General features: G+C 35.5%; 1 protein-coding gene across 1 annotated transcript in view; it reads right to left on the bottom strand.

Moving 5' to 3' along the window:
- LOC102844284 (semaphorin-3C-like) overlaps positions 1-24,606 on the bottom strand; it is a 218,720-nt gene that overhangs the window by 63,672 nt on the left and 130,442 nt on the right. The window contains exons 5-11 of the mRNA XM_006882593.1: positions 18,446-18,565; positions 13,856-13,946; positions 8,737-8,856; positions 6,707-6,849; positions 3,895-4,009; positions 1,187-1,256; positions 596-740 (exon numbers count right to left, since the gene is read on the bottom strand). Coding sequence (XP_006882655.1) covers positions 596-740; positions 1,187-1,256; positions 3,895-4,009; positions 6,707-6,849; positions 8,737-8,856; positions 13,856-13,946; positions 18,446-18,565 — 804 coding nt within the window. The remainder of the gene's footprint in view (positions 1-595; positions 741-1,186; positions 1,257-3,894; positions 4,010-6,706; positions 6,850-8,736; positions 8,857-13,855; positions 13,947-18,445; positions 18,566-24,606) is intronic.

Genomic DNA, 24,606 nt, shown 5'->3' with positions numbered 1-24,606 from the left:
CTAGGATGTGCTTGATTCAAGCCATGGTATTTTCAATTAGTGACCATGCAGCTGAAAGCTGTCTATTGAATAAAGATGAAAAAAAAAATAATGAATGCCTTAGAGTTGTAGTACTGGAGAAGAGTAATGAATATCCTATGAACTGCCAAAAACAACAACAACAAAACAAAGCAAAACCCCAAAACAAACACCCCAACCCCCCCAAAAAAAACCCCACCCCAAGCGTGTCTTAAAGGAAGTGCAACCAGGGGCTTCTCAGAGGCAAAGATGGTGAAACATCATCTCAATATGTTGAGTATGTTGTCAGGAGGGACCAGTCCTTGGAAAAGGACATGATGCTTAGAAAGGTGAGTCAGAGGAAGAATCTCAACAAGACAGACTGACATAATGACTGTAACAATGGGCTTGAGTGTAGGGGATCATGATGATGGCAAGACTCAGATCTGTTGTTTTAGGACAGCTAAGAGTATTGTATAACTAATAACAGCGACATAACACTAAGCCTATAATTGAGATTAACAAATATCAATATGCTCAATTTCTTTTTATAGTTTTTACAAAAGTAAGAAAGCAAAGAAACTTTCTGGATACTTACAGTTCCAGGACGAGGATATGGTATCCTGCCCTGATAGGAAATCAGCTGATGGTTGGGCCCTTCTTTGTGGGCGAAAGGTCCATTAAACACAGTCTGAATATCAGATAAGTGATACACACACACCGCTGAGCCTTTAAAAACTGAGCTGAAAGCAGTAAATAGAGATTGATTCTCTTCATTTTCCATGTTTACAACTTTAAAAACAATAAAATTTATGAGATGAAATTGTTATTTTTCATTTTAGAACAGCTGAATGTTTTATGTCCAATTAAAAGTTAGAAAACTTATAAAATATAAGGCATTGATATATGAGGTATTGCAATATTTAATTTATTCATAGATACAATAGATAATAATAACAACTAATTTTAGAATTCACTCAATATTTTTAAGGAATGAGAAAAATCAGTTTCAATAGCTTATAAGCTGTAAAAATTTTATATTAAAAATATCAATATAAATTCCAAATAAAACAGTCCACTACAATTTAGAAATTAAAAGAACTTTAAGAAATTGAAAAAATTTAAAAAACTACTAATGTGTAATAAAATCTATCGCTTAATTAATACAGTGTAATTGCTTACTAATTACCTTGATGTTGTAAAGATGCCATATACTAATGTTGTCCGTGGATTATCAGTTTCCAGGAGAAACACATCCTCTAAAAAAGAGAAAATATAATTAGTTTAAATTTTCCAAATATTTATTTTGGTTTTTAAAAAAAATTACCATAATGAAGTATCTTCAACTTTGGAAAATTGTATTTTAAATACATTCTTGCTGTATCATTAGAAAGGTGGTCAAGACACAGGTTAAATAAATGAAACAACAGAGTACAAAGACACTAAAGAGGTATTTTTGAGGACTTAGTAGTAATATGGTAATCACCGTGATGAAATAATATTAAGGGGAAATATAAGTAATATGGACTATACACATGTAAACCTGACAACTATCCACTGTTGTTGTGTGTGTGACCTTGAGTCTGAAGTGACCATGGTGGTCCTCCAGGGGATTCTCAGAGGCAGTAACTGCATGGGAGGCGATTGCCCATCCTCTTCTCATGAAGCATCTCTGATATATTAAAAAAGCTGTGATTGCCGTGGAGCTTCTTATCATTAGGCCACAAGAGCTCCCAAGAATAATAAAACAATTCACAATGCCTCTGCGTATAAAACCAATAGAAATGCTACTGTTTCTTCTTCATGTTTCTATTTCCTAAATATCAATTACTGATATGGTATTGGTGGTTTGGTTGGTTTGCTGTTTGTTTTTTTTTTTCTTCTTGTGTACCATCAAGTCAGATCAACTGGCACAGGAGGAGATGGCCCAGCCTTCCTTCTTCAGCAGAGCTTTTGGTGGATTCAAACCACCTTTGGGACCTTTGGGATTACAGCACAGCTTCTTGCCACCAAGCCACCAAAGCTCTCTATGGTATTGGTCTTAACAGAAAAAAAATGCTCTATTTTTTCCTGGCTTAAGATTAAAAGTTGGGACACTGGAAAAAAACTTTTTTGGGAGGTCGGTAGTGAGTAGAGCTTAGTGAGAAAATTGTGAATGAGGTTTTTATATTTAAGTAAGATTTTCTTGAACAAAAAATGTTTAGAGTATCAATCAACAATGTATTGATAGTAAGATGTAGAAACAATTATCACAACTAGAATGTAGATTTTTGCTAGTAAACATAAATTAGTATTTGAGATTTTCAGAAAAGGTCTGGAGTTAGTGACAATTTTGCAAGTAATATTTCAAACAAAGACTGAAAAATCGGAATTTATTTTTAATTATGAATGCTGTATCTTATAAGCAATAAATTAATAACACCTCATCTTTTATATGCCAGTAAAGACTTACAATACTTAGCTTTCAAAAGGCTGAACCATTCCAAATCACTGTTACATAATTATATTGAAAATGAGACTGGGGAAATATTAAGTGATTATGCTCTATATTAACTAGAGTGATGTTTAGAACTATTAATTATTTCATCGAAAGCTGATACATAATGTTTCATTTCCACTAGGAACATAATGAAGTTTGAGACCAACAATCTATTTAAGTTTTTTAAACTGTTAATATCACTGGTTTTCCATGTAAATGTTTTATTGCTTATCTCTTACCTCAAGACTTGCAAATAGCCAGTATTTTGCATTTTAATTAATTCAGACAAAGTAAGTTACTTCTATGTATTATTGTTAAGTATGACACTATGTGCCAAGTTTATCTGATCAAAAAGAGAATTGCTCCTTTTTGAGAAGCAATCACACTGTTAGGCCTTAAGTGAACTGGAAAAGACAAGCTTCTTCATTCCATGGGGAGTATTATTTAGGGCAAAGGTAACTAAATTATTAGTCACTCATAATTCCATCTAGTGACAATATTAATTACTCTAACATACATAAAACATGTCTGTTCATCACTTGCTATGCATCAGAGAGCTGGACAATGACTAGGGAGGATAGAAGGAGAACTGATGCCCTTGAGCTGTGGTGCTGGAGAAGAGTATTGAATATACCATGGACTGCTAAGAAAATGAACAGGTTCATCCCGGAGAGGGTTCAAACAGGCTGCTCCTTGGAGGCAAGGATTCTGAGGCTTCATCTGACATACTTTGGACATGTTGAAAGGAGGGACCAGTCCTTGGAGAATGCTTGGGAGGGTGGAGGGACAGTGCAGGAGAGGAAGACTCTCTATGAGGTGGATTGATTCAGTGATTGGTGTAATGGGGGTAGGTGTGTCAGAGACAGTGAGACTGGCACAAGATAGAGCAGGGTTTAGGGCTATAGGGTTGCTATGAGTCATAGGCAACTCGACGGCACACAACAACAGCAATATTCATCTATAAAAATTCCTAACATATATGTAAAGCAAATCACAACCACTGACAGAATTCAATTCCAACTCATTTGACCCTCTACCAAATGCCCGAGATTGTAAGTCTTTCCAAAAGGAGACAAACCACCTTCCTCCTAGAGAGCTGACTGTTGGATTTGAAAGCACTGACCTTCAGTTTGACAGTCCAATACAAAATTCATTATAGCAATAAATCAGTATATATCTATACCTTTTACAAGTATCATGCACATATGTTCACATACCATGGTGAATTTAATAAACACATTTCAGCACTGCATTCAATAGCATAAAACTATGTAAAAAAGACTTTCAACTTGAATTGGTACACCCTTTGTGACCACAATTTCCAATGAAAATATCTCTTCTGACATCATACTAAAATATGATATAACAACTTACAACTTTATTTTTCAGAACATTTTTAAAATTATACACCTACATACCTAACTCATCAAAATGTGTTTCTGGGCCATCTTCGTCCATTACTGAGCAGACCAGCCTCGCCTTCAAGAACGTGGTCCACTTGTTGACAAGGCTGCGTAGTCCACCAGTATCATTCTGAAAGCAGTTTGTAGATACAACGTAATTGAATAAAGAAATAAACACTTGTGTGTTAAAAGTCCAACTGTGACTCTTATTATTTTTGTGTATTCAATTATGTTGAAAAATAAGGTTAATCCTCACATACAACAATATTTAAGGACGAATACATAAGAAATATATTATCATTTTACAATATAGCTACAGTTGAAATATTATCCTCGTAGAATGTGGTATCAGCTAGAAATATCTCAGATGAAGTCTTTAAGGACATGCCAAAAGCTTTCTTTTTTTTTTTAATTTTTATTATTTTGTGTGCGTGTACCATCAAATCAGATCTGACTGGTACAGGAGGATATTGCGCCTCCTTTTCCGGCAGAGCGTCTGGTGGATTCGAACCATGTTCCTCTGGGATTGCAGTACAGTTTCTTGTCACTAGGCCACCAGAGCTCCCCTAAGCTTTCTAATTTTAAAGATGAATGGAATACATTTTTCTTTTTTAAGCTGGTACTGGTAGGTTTAGGAGAAAGTACAAGGGATCCAACCTTATCAGAACTTGCAGTTACCCATCTTTCCAAGTCAGACACTCTGGTAGACATTTTAATTGAATTTCTCTTATATTAATAATGTATTTGAGTATCTCTTATTATATTTTCTAGCCCTTTGGATTTCCCCTTATTTGTTTTGTTGGGTTTTTAAAAATATATAATTTTGCATAACAAATGTAGGAGCTCTGGTGGCCTAGCGGCAAGAAGTTGCACTACGATCACGAAGGCATGCAGTTCAAAGCCACCAGCTGCTCTGCAAGAGAAGGATGGGTAATCTCCTCCCATGCAACTAACTGCCTCTGAACACCCACCAGAGGGTCAGCTGTGGGTTGGTTCCGGTTCTACGACACCCAACAACATCAAAGGAAATATTTTTTTTTTAAAATGAGTTAATATATAATTTAACACGTTGCTGCAAATTATGGTAATACATAAAAAAAAGCACTGTCGTCAATTTAAAATTGTGCAGCAACATGTTAATGTGTCCATTTTTTATTAAAAATTTGATTTTACTAGTTTTAATGAACATTTACAGAGATTCTGGAATTCCATTCATTCATCTACAATAGCAACATAAATCATTGTGCAGAGAAAATTCTACTTGTGATCAGAATAGGTTTGCCCTTAAACTAAATGGCCCTCCGTATCCCTTTTTTTGTTTGTTTTTCTGTTAGACCCTCTATGAGGTGGATTGATTCAGTGACTGGAGTAATCGGGATGGGTGTGTCAGAGGCAGTGCAGTTGGCACAGGATAGAGCAGGGTTTAGGGCTGTTGTACATAGGGTCGCTATGAGTCACAAGAGACTCGATGGCACATAACAACAACAACAACAACGCTGTGTTTATCAGCTCTCAGTATTTCTAACTGAATGTTAATGATTTCTTTGTCAATGGTAGATAAATGGCATTCAGATAATTCACAAATATTTTCTGTGCAAAATATTTATTATTTTTTAATTACTGTTTATTATTTTAAAAAGTTGTACTTAGAAGCCTTTCCTCTTCCTCCCTAGCTTTGCTGCTTTAGCTTAAATGGTTGAAGAATAGCGGACTTTCACAATTGGTTGAGTAATGTAGCATTGTAAATGAACTGCTGTAAAATGAATGCTTCTAGAAATGCTTTTGTACAAATGATACCAATCATAAGTAGATAAAACAAGACTGTATAACTACAGTACAGGAAAATATGATAAATTTTTCAAGCTTCTGTATATAATTAATTTTTGTATACAGAGCCTTTTTTGTTAAGTAATAAAGAAAATAATACTTTAATAGAATATTTCTCCATTTCTATTATTGTTAGCAGTTCAATAACTGTATTTAATTCTGGTTTGTTGTTGTTATGTGCTGTCAAGTCAACCTGACTCATAGTGACGCTATGCTCTGAACCTTGCTCTATCCTGCGCCAAATGCACTGTTTTTGACAAACTAACCCTCAATGGCCCAGGTACTGTGTCAACTCACCTTATCTTTATTAACAAAAGTGGCTTCATTTACCTTGACCATGTACACAGTTATTAATTTTAATACTAATGCAATAAATGGAAAAACAAAGCTTACTGATAATGATTTAACACCAAAACACCAGTATGTCCTTGAGTTACTTTTTCCCTGAAGTAGAGTATGCTTATCTCATTTACCTGATATGAATAAACTTTATTTTAAAATGTCTTCTCTCAATATTTTATTAATTAATAACCAAAGTCACTGATAACCATTTCATTCTGACTGCCTAGAGGGTTTCCAAGGTTATAAATCTTCACAGAAACAGGCGGTTACATTTTCCTTCCACAGAGTGGTTCAAACAGCTGACTTTTTGGTTAGCAGCCAAGTGTTTAACAACTGAACCATTAATGAACAATCGAACCTATTTAAGCTCCTGGTGACCCTATGGGACAGAGCAGAACTGTCCAAGAGGGTTTCCAAGGTTGTAATCTTTATGGACACAGGAAGCCACACCTTTTCTCCCCATGTGGCTGATGGGTTAGAATCACTAGATCTTCAGTTAGCAGTAGAGTGTTTCAATCCCTGAACCTCCGGGGCTCTTACTATACCCTTCAATTTATAACCGTAGACAGAAAGAACAGGAAGATAGAATGTTAGAAAGAGAAAGTAACTATCTTGAATTGCTTACTCTTTCTTCTCATTAGAACCACACAGTACTTACAGGACATATTCTAGCAATCATGGAATGGATCTGCTTGGTGCTCCTGCTACTGTCAGTGAGTTTTTCTTTGAAGAAGAAGTAAACCTTAGCATCATTTGGATCAGTACCATCTGGGATGACATGTGCATCCACAAACATAGGTTCTGTAAAAACGCATAAACACTATGTATACTCATGATGAAAATCCACCCCCAGCTCATCTACAACCACCACTTTCCCATCACTCATGTACGAGAACAATGCAATGTTCACAGGCAAACATGTCAGAGCATAAACTGTCTTCCTTCAACAGTCTGAAATGCCAAGTACCACAAAGTATAGAGCTATAACATAATAGCTTAAATTGTTTTTCTCTGCCTACAATACATTCTGGAAGTATAGCAACTTAAAAAAAATCTTTGCACATTGATGAGTTAAAAAAAAATCACTAAATTTTTCTACTAGTGATTTCCCATGGAATCTGGTGGTTGGGTTATTGGGGGAAAAAAGTTTGTTTTTCAAAGTGTGGTTTCAATCTAGTGCATACAAACTGAAATTCACTGAAGCAGAATGAAGAGTTGGGCCTCCAAGGTCTGAAAAATGCATTTTCTTAAAATGAACTACATTAAATGGTGGGGAAACTTTTCAAGGAAAAAAAAATCCAGTCAATTGAAGAAATAGAGGGTTTTCTTATTTCAAGAACAAAACAACATTTAGAACACACTATTCCCAGATGTAATGGAGGAATAATCTCAAGAAATTGATGAACAATCAGTACTTTCTTGTGCTTGTGTGAAATAAGATAAGTGGGGTGATTCATGCTTAAATGTGCAAAGGTGAGTGAACTGTCAAATTCAGGCTCAGAAATTTAGCCCCAGGTAAAATGGCAAGAATCTTAGATTTCTTCTTCTGTCAAACTACAGCAACTGACTCAATGATGTGAGAAATTCAAAGAAGCAGCTTTCACAATGTGAATTCCACGTGACTCTAAAAATTGGAAACCTCTGAACTCTGATAGTAGTAAAAGCTACTTAGGTGTAAACCTAAGATACCCATTAAGTATTAATGAAATTATGCTGCTGTATAGTTATATACCATTGAGTAGGCATGATCCAAGACTGCTCTTCCAATGGCTTTTCAGAGGCAGTGAATCACCAGAGAAGAGAATGCTCCCATTTTTCCTGAATGATACTCTAATGAGGTACTTTGCACCAGACTTAAGCATTTATAGAATGTAGGCATAAAAGCCATCAGTTTCTGTATGTTGTTTACGCACAACATCTGGATGTCAAAAATGCAGGAGCTCTTGTGGCTTAGTGGTAAGGAGTTGTGCTGTGAACCCAAAAGGAATTGGATGAAACTAATCCTCCAGCAAGTCCATGGGAGAAAAATGGGCAATTACTCCCATGCAATTTACAGCTTCTCAGAACCCCTGGAGGGTCAGCTATGAGTTGGTTCTAACAAGACAGTATGTAGCTTGTATGTAACAACAATGTCTAAATGGGGGGTAATTTTTACATTTGGCATGATTTAAAAATTTAGATTAATTGCAGTAAGGAGGCTCAGTTAAAGAGATTAAGACTCTCAAGATGGATTGACAGTGTGGCTATAACAATGGATTTGAACATGGTAAAGATCATGATGGCTTAAAATAGGACAAGGTTTCAATATACCAATATACTGTTCATATTATTGCTATGAGGTCATAGTTGACTGGATGGCACCAACCAACTTCTTAAGTAAAAAGTGTATTTGATTATAATGTTGTACAATTAATTAACTGGAAGAGATAATATGATGAGTATCACTATCACTTTTCTTTCTTCATGTATTGTATGGTAACTGTATGAGTATCAACAAAATAGAGTTGAAATATGAACTAAGGGATAAATTGCTTTTTTAAGTGTTGTGTATTATAATGTATGGAAATATGATCATGTTCATGTTATGATGTGGTATTTTCATTTTTAAAAACAATTTTACCTTATTTACACAATGGAACTATAAGTGTAAACTGTGCCATTTACAAAGTGCAGGAAATGTTGTCTTACCACTGAGCCATTTGGAATTGTGCTGATCGGTTCTGACTGCATTTCTCTTAGTTAAACTTCGAAAAATAGCAGCATCTGTCCCCATGAAATCAATATACATTCCAGAGAAGAGCTCCTCATCTACAAAAAAGTGGTAAAAAAAACCCAACATAATTTGAATGTGCTTTTAATACTTCTGGAAAAATAGTGGAGCTTACTTATCCTAGGTTACTACAAACATTTTTTTACCTCAAGGTCATTGTTAATTGGTTTCCATTGTCCATCAAAATGTGCATAAATTTTAACTTATTTTCATTACCTGTATTATTACCACTATAACTTAGGGGGGGGAAAACCCCCACAAACTCCAAAACATTATCCTACATAAATGAAAATGTTCTGCCAGTATTACATAATAGCAACTATAGATACTTATAAAATATGTATCAACACTGGCAGAAATGGTACCTAAAAGATAACAAAACTTACTAATAATAAGTTAATAACAACCAACATAATAACTAATAAAGCTGTGTAAATTTTACATCACTAACACACTTGAAAACTGGAACTGTTATATAACAGCTCTGAATTTCAGAGTTCTTTCTATAAAATATTGAGGATTGAATTATGATTTCAGGTGATCTTGTCATGTTAAAAATGCCAAGATTTTACTAAGTGGCTTGAGCATAATATGTTACTACTTTTAATATTACTTTTATTGAAATGGTAGCACAGATATTATTATACACAAATATTTTTGTGCTAGAAAATTTCTACTCAAAGAAATGATGTGCTACTTTTCAATTGAAATTAAAGCACAAGAAATAGAAGACAAAGGCAAGAAAGATAATATATTTAAGTATATTGATGACATGTTGTGAGGAGAGACCAGTCCTTGGAGAGGGACATCATGCTTGGGAGGGTGGAGGGACAGCGCAGGAGAGGAAGGCCCTCTATGAGGTGGATTGATTCAGTGACTGGGATAATTGGGATGGGAGTGTCAGAGACAGTGCGATTGGCACAGGACAGAGCGGAGTTTAGGGCTGTTGTACATACAGTCGCTATGAGTCGCAAGCGACTTGACGGCACATAACAACAACAACAACAACATATCCTAAACCCAAATTGCACATACCAAATGATTCAGATACACAAGTAGCTCTGAGAACGAAGGAGGGGCAGCCTTCTGTTGAAATCTACAGCCTCATGAACATTCTATAGAGTCATGTGAGAAGGAACTCACCCAGGCAGGAGTAAGTCAGCAGGTGAGAGACATTACATTGAACAATTAGTTTATCTATTAAAATCCATATAAAATTTATCATAGTAGGAGCAGTTAGGCATACAATTAGGTAAGATGAAATGTAACCTCTGAGTATAAAACAGCAGCTAAATATTTTTAAAAGACTCCAATTTATCAGGTCTGAGTTTTCGAAGTGTTCTACTGCTGTGCTCTTTGACTGATGTTCTAAGATTACTCCCCTGGCTACTTTCAGATTGTGGTCATCTTGGCAAGATTAGGACATTTTGAAGCACTCCACGCTTCTGCTCAGTAATAAGGAGTACGAGTTGCCTGGGACAGAGTGGAGGATGGAGTGTTTTTAGTATGTGCTCGCCGGGTCATGAGCTGGAGTCCTGCCAATTAAGAAGCAGGTGCAGCGGCCAATGTTGTCACCAGCTCTCTTTCCTAGCGGGTACTAAAAGCCCACAGGAAAAGATTATGAGATAACAAAAGTGTGCATGAAGGCACTTCTGAACAAGCTGTTGCTGTTGTGTGCTGTTGGGTCAGAAACGATCCATAGTTGACCCTCCAGCAGGTTTTCAAAGGCAGTCATTTGTACAGGAGGAAATTGTCCATCATTTTTCTCACGCAGCTGCTGGTGGATTTGAACCATGTTTTTGGGATTGCAGCGTGGTTTCTTACCACTAGGCTGCACTTTTGTAGCATAAACACATAGGTGTTTGACCATTAAATTGGTATTACTTTGTAATGAAAGGTTTCACGTTTTAGTATACTCTATTACCCACAAAACAGTAGCTTACGAGGTCCTGCAGCTTAATAGACTGATTAGCACAGTCATCAGAATTCTCCTATCTGATTCCAGGAAGGAAAAGAAAAAAGACACTCAGGGGTTAGCTCTGTAATCCTCCAGTACACCTCTTTATCACTATGCTTTAACATTATAAAAGCCGGCACAACTAATTGGCTTCATTTCCTGTCAAAATCCTCAATAAAATTATGAGGTAAGAAGTTACTGTGTTAATACATATTTAATTAATTTATAAGGAATTATGCTTTGCTTCTTTAAGAAGGGCAATTTTTTTCTTGTTCATAATTTCTTCTCAGGGCTTTAGTTAAAGACAAACTTGTGTATTTTAAATTGAACTACAAAGTATCTTGCTTTCCAATTTTAATTCCACTGATGAGAAAAATCTTATGAGGTTTTTGATAAAGATATTATCCTTGTGACTTTATGTGTGTATGTATGTCAGAGAGAGAGAACGTGTGTGAGAGAATGTGTGTGCTATAATAAAACATACAAACAGCAGGAGAATACTAAAGTTGCACAGTGGGTTAGATAACACAGCTCTACTGAGAAATGTAGAATTCTTCTAACTCAGTATTTCCTGGAATTAAATAGATAGGGACATTCTCTTATCTATGTTATTTAGTGCATTACAAATGAACAGAAGCAATAAAGTCATAAAACATAGTAAAAGTGAGATGACTAATTAACCAAGTCTACTGACTTGAAGTAAGTGACTGTTGGACATAATTTTAGAAGGAGAAACAATACAACAAATAAAATGGTTAGAATACTAGAAGTTTACTAAATTTTTTACATATTTTACCTTTTATTTTTATAAGGAAATTATTTAGTCACTGATTTTAATAGTACAGATTGGGATTTTAATCAGAGAAGTCAAAGAAATATAGTAACATAAGCATAAAGTATCATGTCCTCAAGAAAAGCAAAAAGGCTATTGTAACACAATTCCGTACAAGTTCTGTTTTCCAAGGACAAAAATATTAAAGGATATAACATAATTTAACAAGAAAATTAAAATGGCTTTCTAGTAATTTAAAAAGAATTGGACAATATTCAGCTAGATAAACTCTAGTATTACTGTTAATGGATCCTTGACATTTATTTTTATAAGATTTAACTTGAACAAAGCTTTTGTATAAACTTAGCTATTATGACATATATACTTTTCAGAAGTGAATAAAATTTTGTGTATAATTAAGAAAATAACTTTTCAAGATACCGTTTCTGCTAAATAATATTTGGAAAAAAATATTTTAAAATACTCGATAGCAGAGATAATTAGCTATCTTGAAATTTCAAAAATTTCTAAAGTTTGTCCAAATGATACACTGTTCGCTTTGTCTTACCTGATCTGAATTGTTATATAGAAATAATTCACTGGATAACTTTCAGCTTGACACATGTTGGGTATACTTGTCTTAATTTACTTTGCAGGAGGAAGATGGGTTTCTCTTATATGCTATAGGATGGGATTTTAAATGAAATAATTAGATCTTCACCTATGCTAATGGAAACATAAACTCTGCTACCGGCATAGAGAATTCAGCTGAAGATAGGTCATGTCTGAATCAGAATGACGCTGTAGGTTTCAAACGCTCTTAATCTTGGAAATTGCCCATCTCTTCTTCTCAAGAGTCACTAGTAGACTAGAACCATCAACCGATCAGTTAGCAATCCAAAAGGCAACATGCTAGGTCATCAAGGTTTCTTAGTATAGACAAAGTGAAGGGGGGGAAAAAACATCTACCATATAGTAAACAATTTGAAGTTGCAATTCATGACAACTCAGACATTTTATAAATGCCTTAATTAATGAGAAAAGAATGTTTTCAAAAGTATCTGATGAAAAGTATCTGATACTTGAGATTCAAAGACATAGTGATTTGTTAACATATGTATCAGAAAACAACAGGGTTTTCTATTTAACTAATATTTTATGGCAACAGAGATTTAGTGTAGCAACTTCTTGACAATTCAGAGAGAATGTATTCAGCTAATAGATTCATTTTGTTCTCCTTTCATTTGAGAGAAATTTGTAATTTATAAAAGGTAAGTTTGAATGGCAAACAGGCACATGAAGAAATACTCCAAATCACTGGCAATAAGAGAGATGCAAATCAAAACCACAATGAGGTACCATCTCACTCCAGTAAGAGTGGCAAAGTTTAAGAGGGCAACAAGTAATAGATGCTGGAGAGGATGTGGTGAGAAAGGAACTCTTATATATTGTTGGTGGGATTGTAAAATGGTGCAACCATTCTGGAAGGCAGCTTGGTGCTTCCTCAAAAAGCTGAACATAGAAATTCCATAAGACCCAGCTATTCCACTACTTGGAATATATCCTGAGAATATGAGAACTGAGGTACAAACTGAGATTTGTACACCAATGTTCATAGCAGCATTATTCACCATCACAAGAACATGGAAACAGCCCAAATGTCCAACAACAAAAAATGGATTGAGAAGTTATGGTACATTCATACAATGGAATAATATGCAGCACCAAGAGCAATTACTTTGTAAATTTTATTACCTAACTTGGGAGGCACTGGAAAGCACAATGCTGAGTGAACTAACTCAGTCACATAAGGATAAATATTATATAAAACTGTATTTTAGAATGAGTATAAGGATCCAGGAGGGGTGAAAGAGGCTGGAAGCAGAGGGATGTGGATGTGCAGGGAGAAGGGGAAGATTAATCATTGGATTGTACATTTTGATGGGTGGAGGGGTGAGGAAATTGAAAGAATTTGTTCAAACTTGTATTTGAATTTTGTAAATAAACTAGAAAAATAAAAATGAGAAAAAGTATGGTTATTAAAAAATATTAAAAGATTTTTGAAACATTATATATACACAATTTTTACAGTGATTGATTTGCTTTAGGAATGGTAACATTTGATGAACAATTACATGCTTTTTATTTAATAGTAAATGTTCCTGGAAGGGCAAAGTGAAAATATGTCTCAACTCATATCTCCTTTCTTCCTATCCAAACGGTACAGGCTGCCAGGATTCTAGTTCTTCATTTTCCCTCTTATTTTATATTTTGTTCACAACCCCCTCTTTTATCTTCTACTACTTACTGATCATAACTGACACTGTGTTCACATTGGGGTTGAAAGAGCAGCGTCCTTTTCCAGATTCACACTTGGAGTCAATCATAAAAACTTGGTCCTTTGGTGTAGATAAAAATGAATACATATTAATAAGTAATATGTAATGAAACAATCATTAGTAAAATCATATTGTCATAAAAATAATACATACTCTGCAAGAGTGCTTATGACTCTCAAATTACCATATTAAGGCATATAATGACCTATAAGAGGAACCCATCTGTACTTTATAAGCTAAGCTCAAAAAGTCTAGATCTCATCTCATTATACTCCTCAGAAAACTGATCCAACATAGAATTCTCAAAGCAACATCAGGAAAAAATCACCTGAAAATTAAGGTTCATTTTAAACCTGAACTTTATGTACTAGACAGTGATCAAAAGAAGAAAACTGTACACAAGAAAAAATGTGTATGAGGATAGCAATATTTCCAAAATAATCAGGTAAATTCTAAGTAAGGTTTCAAGTTATTACTTAATGTTTTACAATAAAGCATGGCGCTGCTGTTGTTGTTGATTACTGTTGAGTCAAGCACAATTCATAGAAACTCTATGAACAACAGACTTGAAGCCTTTCTATAACTATTGTTGTTTCTCAAAGTTCACAGAGTTTCCAGAGGCCGTTGTTTAGGAAGTGGATGCCACTCCTGCTTCCAAATAATAAAGCATTATCAAAGTAAATCAATTGGAAAAAAAATGGTGCCATGTACTCCTTTTGTTATTAGCAAAAATTCACTGGACTCTATTATGTGTGATAGGCATTAACTAGACTCTGGGGTAAAATAAGCAAAACAGACAAAAATATATGTTTCAACAATTATCATTTAATGAAAGATGAGCAATGAATAAATAATAAGGTAAGGTATATTGTAATTCACTGGTGTGTGTGTGTGTAAAAAATGATTAATCTCTATTGTTACCCAGACTAGACCCAGGAAAGATAGGTAATATTATGCATAGATCAACAGTAATTAATTATATAAAATACAGTGTCTATATATGATTGCATGAAACAATATAAAAACACTGTATAAAACAAATTATACATGAATAAAACACAATTGTATGTCAATTATTTTATGCAAACCAATAAAAAAATAACACAGGTGGGAAAAAAGTGACTTATGATTGGCTATTCTCGAGGTTAGGGAGCTCTGGTGGCCTAGTGCTAAGAAGCTGAGCTGCAATCCTGAAGTCACACAGTTCGAACCCACCATCTGCTCAGTGCGAGAAGGATGGGCAATCTCTTCGCGTACAATTAACTGTTTCTGAAAACCTGCTAGCAGGTCAGCTACAGGTCAATTCTGACTCGATGGCACACAACAGCGACCACCCTAGAGGACAGCAGTTTGAACACATTCAGTGATTTAATACTCATGAGCCACAGGCATAAAAAACGGCAACCAAGGAAATAGATGGAGCATTTCTATTCTAAGACACATAAGATTGTCGTGAGTTAAAATAGACTCCCTGGCAATGGCTTTGTTCTGGCATACAGAGTATGTTGGACCATGCTCACTGGTAGGGAGGAACATTAATGCAGGAAAGGGACCTGGGTACATCAGAGGCTGTGTCCTGGGTTTAATATGATATATACTGGACTTAGGGTAGTTCCCTAGGAAGAGTCTATCTCTCAGAATAAATATTTATCCCCCCCATTATAGCTAGGACCGGCTATAATCATAATTCAAAGCAGAAAAAAAATAACTTTCATACATCCGATCTGATTAAAAACAAACAAACAAACAAACAAAACTCATCAAAGAATAATAATTCTCTCAAAATGGTTTTCTGCCTCAGAAAGTGACAATTTTCATATCAGGGACTTTTTTTTTATCCTACAAAAATAAATATATGTATAAACACTAAAAAACAAACTCTTTGCTGTCAAGTTTATTACAATTCATAGTAATCCTTCAGGACAGAGCAAACAACATCCTAGGGTCTCAAGGTTATAAATATTTACAAAAACAGAATGCCCCATCTTTTTCCCATACTGTGGCTGGTTGAGTTTGAACCACAGACCTTTAGTTTCACAGCTGAGGGCTCAACAACTCCACTACCAGGACTTCTGATCTAAACATTGTTGTTGTTCCTGTTTACCACTGAGTTAAAACTGACCCACCACTGACCCTCCTGTGGATTTTCAGAGGCAGTTACTTACAAAGGAGGAGACCCATCTACAAAGCTCATATTCGTGTGTCACTCTATAAAATGTTAGGCATAAGAATTGTAGTGAAACCTTTTGATTCTATATAAGAAACATAAATTACAAAAAGAATCACAACGCTTCTCATTAAAAAACTGACTCTTCATTTGTCATGCATTATTTAAATAATTTATATCAATTAATGGAAATGATCCCCCTTTGAAATATATCTTTTGAAGTCAGATTTAAGTACCTCATATTTTGTAAAGAGATTAAATTAAAAAAACCAATCATATTCCACACTGGTGTTCCAAAGGAGATTATTTATTGGGCAGGATTTCCAATTAAACCTTGAAGTGCATAGTGGGCAATTTGTACATGGGAAATGATTGTATTTGAAATCTGCACTGTGAAAGCAGCTCTGCTTTTGTTGGCCTGCACTGTGACGGCACAGCCTTTAGTCAACGTCTGACAGGTTGAAGACATCTGAGGCAGCTGTTTATTTAATCAATTGATTACAGGCCTGTGGTTCTAATGACAAGTTCAACATAGTCAACCTCACTCTTCCAAGAAGCATACATTTAATTAGCCTTTAAAAATTTGGTATTTCACATAATCTTGAATGATATTTGAAAATTGTTCCATTGTCGGGGTCAAACTATAATTTATATAACTTTTAATTGCCAAAATTATATATGCATCAATTATATCTGGGGAAAACTGAATAATGAAGAATTATGCATCAGTTACCTGAGTTCTAAGGCATATTCACTCTTGTAAAAAGAAAGTAAACCTTATAAGCTGTATCAGCAGCTATAGTTAATCTTTTCCACAATTAGGCAAAATTGAAAAAGTTAACATTTTCTTTAAGAAAACTTGTTTAAGAAGTTTCCTATGTAGAATTTAGTTGCATAATGAAAGAAAATGAAGGTAATTTGAAAAAATTCAGCCGGAAAAGAATTATATGAAACAAAACAACGTGTTTGTCTAAAAGAATGTGGGAAAACTCTCACGGCTTAATGATAGCTCCTTTCGTCAACAAGTGTGGGATGGAATAGACACAGTCTTAAGTATCACAGGTTCAACTACCCTTCTGTTTGACTACACAGGAGCAATATAAGTGACTGAACAACTAAAAGAATTGTGACACAGTAGAACTGTCTCAGGATTTCCAAGTCAATAGTTTTTATGGAAGCAAATGGTCATATCTTCCTCCCACAGAGGGCTGGTAATCTCAAAATGAAGAAAAGAACCTGCCAAATTCATTGCTTTCAAGCTAGAACCAGCTCAGAGCTGACCCTGCTGCAGGTTTTCCAAGGCTGTAAATCACAAGGGAGGAGATTGTCCATCTTTCTCCCATAGAGTTGCTGGTGTATTTGACCACAGAGAGGTTCGAGCTTTGTGTTAACAGTGCAACTTCCTGTCAACCATGCCAGCAGAGCTCTTGATGGTGATTTCAAACGACCCAGGTTTTGGTTAGCAGCTGAGTGTTCACTACCGTACCAAGGTTTTCACATATTTGACTATTCTCATTATGTGCCATCAAGTCAGAACTACCTCTCCAATGGCTCTTAGGGAATGTAAATTGCATAGGAGGATATTGTCCATCCATATTTTATAGACTAACTGGTAGGCCTGAACCAACTGCCTCTGAATTGGTAGCATAACTCTGTACCACTAGGCCACCAGAGTTCCCTGCATATTTGAATAGTCTGTAGCAAATGCTTTGATTCACAAAACCCCATGCCATTTTAACAAATGTGAAAGTAAACTTAACATGGACTGCTGTGGGCTGATGTTGGTAAATGAAACTATGATTCATTAATTACATCAATGTTCTTTCAGGAAAGATATTCTCCTTTATATACATCCTCTGGTGGCCTAGTGGCAATAAACTGTGTTGCAATAAAGGCACTCAGTTCAAATCCACCAGATTCTCCATGGGAGAAGGATGGGCAATCTCCTCCTGTGCAAATAAAGACCTTTTAAAACCCACCAGAGGGTCAGCTATGAGTTGGTTCCATCTCTACAGTATACAACAACAAGACAGTTATGTAGCTCATAAAGAATAGACAAATTTTAGAAATAAGTAAAAAAATTAATAGTGTTCAGACAGTAAGTTTATGTAAAAATTGTGATTGAGGCAAATATTATCAATGTTTTCTACTCCAAATAGTTAGAAAGTTGCAACAATTTTTCCCCTTTGTTTCTTATATTCTTTTTGTTCAGAAATCTCTTTTTCTTAGAGACAGGCAGTTAATCTTTCAGAACGTCACAATCTGGAACTAAATGTAGTACAATTGTGCTGAAAGAACTTGAAAGATATTTTTTTATGGATATTGACTGGATACCTGTATTAGTCTAAAATGTAGAGTTTTTTAAAAGAATCTTTAACATCCCAACACTTACCTCTGATCGTCTCCCTCTGTTCACATAAGTACACACTGGACTAAAAGCACCACTCCCACAAACATACAAATGAGTGCGGTTGAAAGCCTGAATAACGCGGACAAAGTTTCCACAGCCATGCTAAGAGAGGAGAGAAATTACTAGTTAATAATAAAATAACTTCCATTGCTATTTCTAGTAATTACGTATGTTAATGACAAATAACAATAATGTGGCATCTTAATAGATAATCCTTTGTCTTTGTGAAATTATACATGTATCTAATAAACGTAATTGAGAATATCAAAATTTACGAGAGTAGCAAAGTAAAGATTTAGATTCGGAGCTATTGAAGGGAAAAAAAGGAATGACATCAGCAATGTCACAACCATCTTACAGAAACAGTAAGTTGTTGGTATTTGATCTGTTGCCCAAGTTGACTGTATAAATTGTAGTAGACTTGATGGCACGTAACTACTACAGCAAAGAAAATTGTGATCTAGTCCCTTCAATGAAATGTAATTGATTACAGCTATCATGTATAGCCTGGTTTGACTATTTCTTCTTAAATAAGTAGTATTCTAATATTTCACGTGAACATTTTCTCATTGTATATTGAATGTTATTAAATAATGCTTTAGATTTCCTTTTCTTCTATATTTTTTAATTGGAAGATTATACATTTTGGGGATAATTTTTACATTGGTATATTTCAGAAAAAAATATAGTCCACTTTAGATAGTAAGTAAAATGATTTATCTCTTCCTTTTCTATATTTTATATATTGTATAAATTATAAGTTCTGAAACTTCATAAACTGAAAAATTAAAAGCCAAATTATAACAAAATTATTTTATAAATCATATAATATTTTTTCTGTAGGGAGTTCTTCGGGATGGGTATGTCAGAGGCAATGAGATTGGCACGGAATAGAGCATGGTGTTTAGGGCTGTTGTACATAGGGTCGCTATGAGTCACAAATGACTCGACGGCACATAACAACAACAACAACAGGCAGTTCTGGTGACTTAGTGGGTAGGGAGTTGTGCTGCCAACCCAAAAGTGAGAGGTTCTAAACCATCAGCTTCTCCACAGGAAAAAGATCTGTAATCTATTCTCAAGCAATTTATAGCCTCTGAAAATGTGCCAGAAAGTCAGCTATGAATTGGTGTTAACTCAAAGGCAATGAATAAGTGAGTATAATGCTTTGATTCAAGCAATTACCTATAATGATAATATGTATAATAATGCATTTATATACAACACACATATGTAAACTAACTATATAAATATATTTAAAATGAAATTTTATACCTGGTCCATATTTTACTTGCTGATGTTGTTGCTATGTACTGAAGAGTTAGAACCAACCTATAGCTAATTCTCTAGTGGGTTTTCAGAGGCAGTTAACACACAGGAGGAAACTGCCCATTTTTCTCCCACAGAGCAACTGGTGGATTCAAATTGCCTGCAGGATCACAGTGCAGCTTCTTGCCACTAGGCCAAAACATAACTATCCTTTAAAATTAGCAAACAAAACACAACTTAGACAAAATTCCACCAAATTTCCAAAAGAGAACCATCCACAGTGTCAATAACACAAAACAAATTCCCATTACGTCAGACATGTCTCTCACATTGCCTTACATCTTCCTACTCATCTCAAAACCAATCTTACTGCTTTGCTGCATTCAAAATCCTACATGATTGCCCTCGGACCACATGGGACCATATTAAGAAAGTTACAAGGTTATAATCCAAATTAGTAACAGAATACAGTCAAGATAGCTCCGGGCAAGTGGATTCAGGCGCCTCACTCCAAGCCCTGGGGCTCTAAGTGTTCCAAAGTTCTTAGTCCCAAAATGTGCACGTAAGTACCTTAGCCCCAAGCCTCGTGGTGCCAGATATTCCCAAGTCCTAAGTCCTGTTAATACTGCCTTCCCTCCCTGAGTTGTTCAACAAAGTTCTCAATCCTGCCAGTATTGGCTCTTGCCCACTCCCCAAAGTCCCATCTCATATCAAGTCTCCATTTCAGCATAGCTGCTGCTGCTGTCCTGAAGCATTTTCCTTGCCCTACATTTTCATGCCTTCTCTTTACTGGAGTGGGGAAAGTCTGTTTCCTCTTGTCTAACTAGAGAAGATTCTGATTCTTCTGGCTAGTTACAAAATTTAATGGTGAGACTAGCCAATTCTCCTTAGATTGTTGAGACTAGCCAGTTCACTTGTGGAATGGTAGACAGCCAACCCCTTTGTGGATAAGCCAGCTCACCACACTCAGATAGTCTTGTCCATCCACATAGTCGGTCATTCACATTAAAAAAGCCACTCTGAAAGACAAACTCCATTGTAGCACTTCTTACATCTTCAGGATGGCCCTTATTTGGCAGGCACATTATCCTTTCTTGACTATAGATTAACCATATTAACTTAAGCATGAATGGTGTTTCTTTTATAAGACATTTTTTCTCATGTTATCAAAACAATTGAACAAATACAGATAAAATTTTTAAAATAATTTCTGAGCATGTATCAAAAGGTTGATACACTGATTCTTCTCCCTCATGTATGTGTATTTCTTTTTAGTTACTATGAATTTTCCTAGTTTATAAACAATTTTTATAATTTGTCTTATATTAACAAAACAATTTGCTAAAAGAGATGTTAGTTTAAATTTAGTGTTTTTCTTCTTCTTTTAATTCATTTTGTGTTGCCAGAAAAGATATACTTTTTTTCTTAAGTAGAAATTTTGAATTGATTGATATATAAACATTTGGTATCAAATAACCAATCATTAACTCTACAGTAAAAAAAAAAATAAATCCTTATGAACTAGAATATACACTGTTTCTTTGTTAAAATGAAAGATTTTTTTGTTAAATATACACTGTCACTATATCCTGACACCTGTTTACAGAGGTACTGAACATTATTTATACAAGGACATATGATAATGTGTTTATCTAGAGGACATAAAAGTAGATGAAGTCTGGAGTGTATAGGTCTTTTTTAAAGGAATCTGAGTAATTAGATACATATGATTATTTTTCATATTCAAGTACAGTCTTTGTGAACTCTATATAATATCCACCAAAAGTCATTAATTTAATCCAATTTTATTAAACAGCATATGTCTGTTTTACTTGGGTTTATAGTCAAAATAAATTTACCTTCATGGAATTCTAATATTAGCAAGAAAAGATTCTCAATATTGGGCCACTGTCAAGACCATGATAGATGGAGAAGAGATTGAGATTGTAAACAATTACAGTTTGCTCGGCTCCACAATCTACATTCTTGACACCAGCATTCAATAAATGAAAAGACAAATTGCATTGGGAAAATCTGTTGTCAGAAACCTCTCCAGAGTACTAAAAAGCAATGATGTCAGTCTAGAGACTAAGGTGCGCCTAATCCAGGTCATCGTCTTTACAATTACTTGCTATGCATCAGAAAGGTAGCTAATGACTAAGGATGACAGAAGAAGAGTTGACACCTTCAAGTTGTGATGCCAAACAAGAGTCTTGAATGATGGACCACCAAGAGAACAAATAGGTCTGTCTTGGAGCGGGTAAAACCAAGTTTCTCCTTGGAGGCTAGGATTGTGAAGTTCTGTCTCACATACTTTGGGCACACAGCCCGGAGGGACCAGTCCTTGGAGAAAGACACCATGCTCTGATGGAGGGATGACACAGAAGATGAAGACCCTGGATTAGATGGATTGAAACAGTAACTAGGGCAAGGGGGGTTGGTGTGTCAGAATCAATGAGACTGGCTCAGGACAAGGCAGGCTTCAGAGCTGTGTATGGTTGCTATGAGTCACAAGCAACTCAACAGCACATAACAATAATGTTAGCAATTAGCAATAAGAAAATTAACATTTTTAATATTTTGTTTTTGCAATAACATAATGCAAATATTATATTGGTTTCATATTTGTGTTTCTACCTACATACATGTATATGTTCCTATTGACCTAGTGATAAGAAGTTATGCTGTAATCTCTAAGGCACACAGTTAGAAGCCATCAGCAACTCTGCAGGAGAAAGATGCGCAATCTCCTCCTGTGTGATTAACTGCTTCTGAAGACCCACTGAGGGTCGGGTATGGGTCATCACCGACTCCATGAAATGCAACAACAACTAACACATTCTCTCTCTCTCTCTGTGTCTCTCTGTCTCTCTCCCTCCCCCGCTAGCCAGAGTGATGAATCCTGTTTCTATACATTCTCAATCTATCTGCAGAACAGATCATCTGGGAGGCTGGGCTCTATGAGGAGGAATATGGCATAAGGATTAGGGGAAGACTCATCAACAACCTGCATTATGTAGAAGACACAGCCTTGCTTGCTGAAATTGAGATGGACTTGAGACATTTCCTTCAGAAGCTCAAAGTGCAGCCCTCAATATGGATTGAAGCTCAATATAAAAAACAAACATTTTCACCACTGGACCAACTGTCAGCATCATAATAGATGGTGAAGAGACTGAGATTGTTAATTGCTTCAGCTAGCTTTGCTCCACAATCAACACTCTCGGCACCAGCAGCCAGAAAATAGAGACAAATTGCACTGGGAAAATCTGCTGTCGGGGGACCTCTCCAGAGTATAGAAGAGCAATGATGTCAGTCTAGAGACTAAGGTGAACCTGATCCAGGCTATGGTCTTTATAATTACTTGATATGCATCAGAGACCTGGACAATGACTAAGGATGACAGAAATAGAATTAATGCCTTTGAGCAGTAGTGCTAGAGAAGAGTATTGAATATAACATGGACTGCTAAAAAAATAAACAGATTCATCCTGGAGAGGGTGAAACCAGGCTGCTTCTTGGAAGCAAGGATTTTGAAACTTTGTGATATGATTTGGGCATGTTGCAAGGATATCCAAGTCCTTAGAAAAGGACATCATGCTTGGGAGGTTGGAGGGACAGTGCAAGAGAGGAAGACCCTGGATGAGATGGATTGACCCACTGACTGAGGTAAGGGAATATGTGTGTCAGAGGCAATGAAGTTATTCAAGATAGAGCAGTGTTCACAAGATATATATATATATAGCTAGCTAGAGATAGATATATAGCTATGTCTCCATATACATTTATTGTGGCTAAAATTTATTGAAAGCTTATTATAGGTTAGAGATTTTAATAACAATGTTATTTAACTTAGAACTTGTACTTCCAAGGAGATTTCACTTTCCCTTTAAGTTTACATTCATTAAACACTTGCTGTATACTACTACACCCTTTCGTTGCTATGTTTTAATTTTTTAAAAATAATCCAACTCCATTTGTAAAAATAAAGTTTAAGCTTTTTTCTGTTGTTAATTTGTACAAGGTAATGTAGCAGAAACAGAGTGCATTTTCAAACACACATATTCGGTGGCATCTAGTAGACATGTAATATTTAATCACTTTAAAATTTGTCATGATGAAGATTCTACCATTCTTGGAGAGTTACAAAAACTTCTAGTACACTTGTTAATATCTACAGAGCTTACGAGTCTTAGGTGTGTTACAGTGATGTTCTAAATCAAGGACCACTCTTGTGGACCACTGAGTCAGAACTGACTCATACTTGACCCTTCCCTGGTTTTCAAAGGCAGTTAGTCATACAGGAGGTGACTGCACATTTTTCTCCTGTGGAGCCTCTGGTGCATTTGCATCTTTCCTGAGTTGGCTGTGTAATTATTTACCACCAGAGCTCTGTAATTCAAGTAGTAATATCCCATTTTACTCAAGAAGAAATTGAGTCTTAGAAAAGTTAAGTGGAACACTCTAACAAGTAACTGATATGGGACTTGAAACATAGCTATGCCATCATCCAGCTCTTTATAGCAAGGTGCTGACTAGCAATGAGATAGACTCCCACAATATCTGGTGCCCCTCTCCCACAGGAATAGAAGAGGAAAAACAAATCTATTGTGTTAATGATTCAAAATCATTATCTAGCTTCTTTACAGGTCTAGTGAGCTTGCCTCAGTTTTGATATAAAGTATTTCTTATCTGAATCACTGTAATTATGGATAGAAGGAGAATTGATGCCTTTGAGCTGTGGTGCTGGAGAAGAGTATTGAGGGTACCATGGACTGCTAGGAAAAGAAACAGATTCATCCTGGAAAGGGTTAAACTTGGAGACTCCTTGGAGGCAAGCTTTCTGAGGGTCCATCTGACATACTTTGGGCATG

Source organism: Elephantulus edwardii, unplaced genomic scaffold, assembly GCF_000299155.1.
Source record: "Elephantulus edwardii isolate Elephantulus edwardi_28Jun2011 unplaced genomic scaffold, EleEdw1.0 scaffold00022, whole genome shotgun sequence".
Classification (NCBI taxonomy): Eukaryota; Metazoa; Chordata; class Mammalia; order Macroscelidea; family Macroscelididae; genus Elephantulus; species Elephantulus edwardii.
Note: the sequence above shows the minus strand (reverse complement) of the source record. Positions and strands in the feature narration are given on the sequence as shown.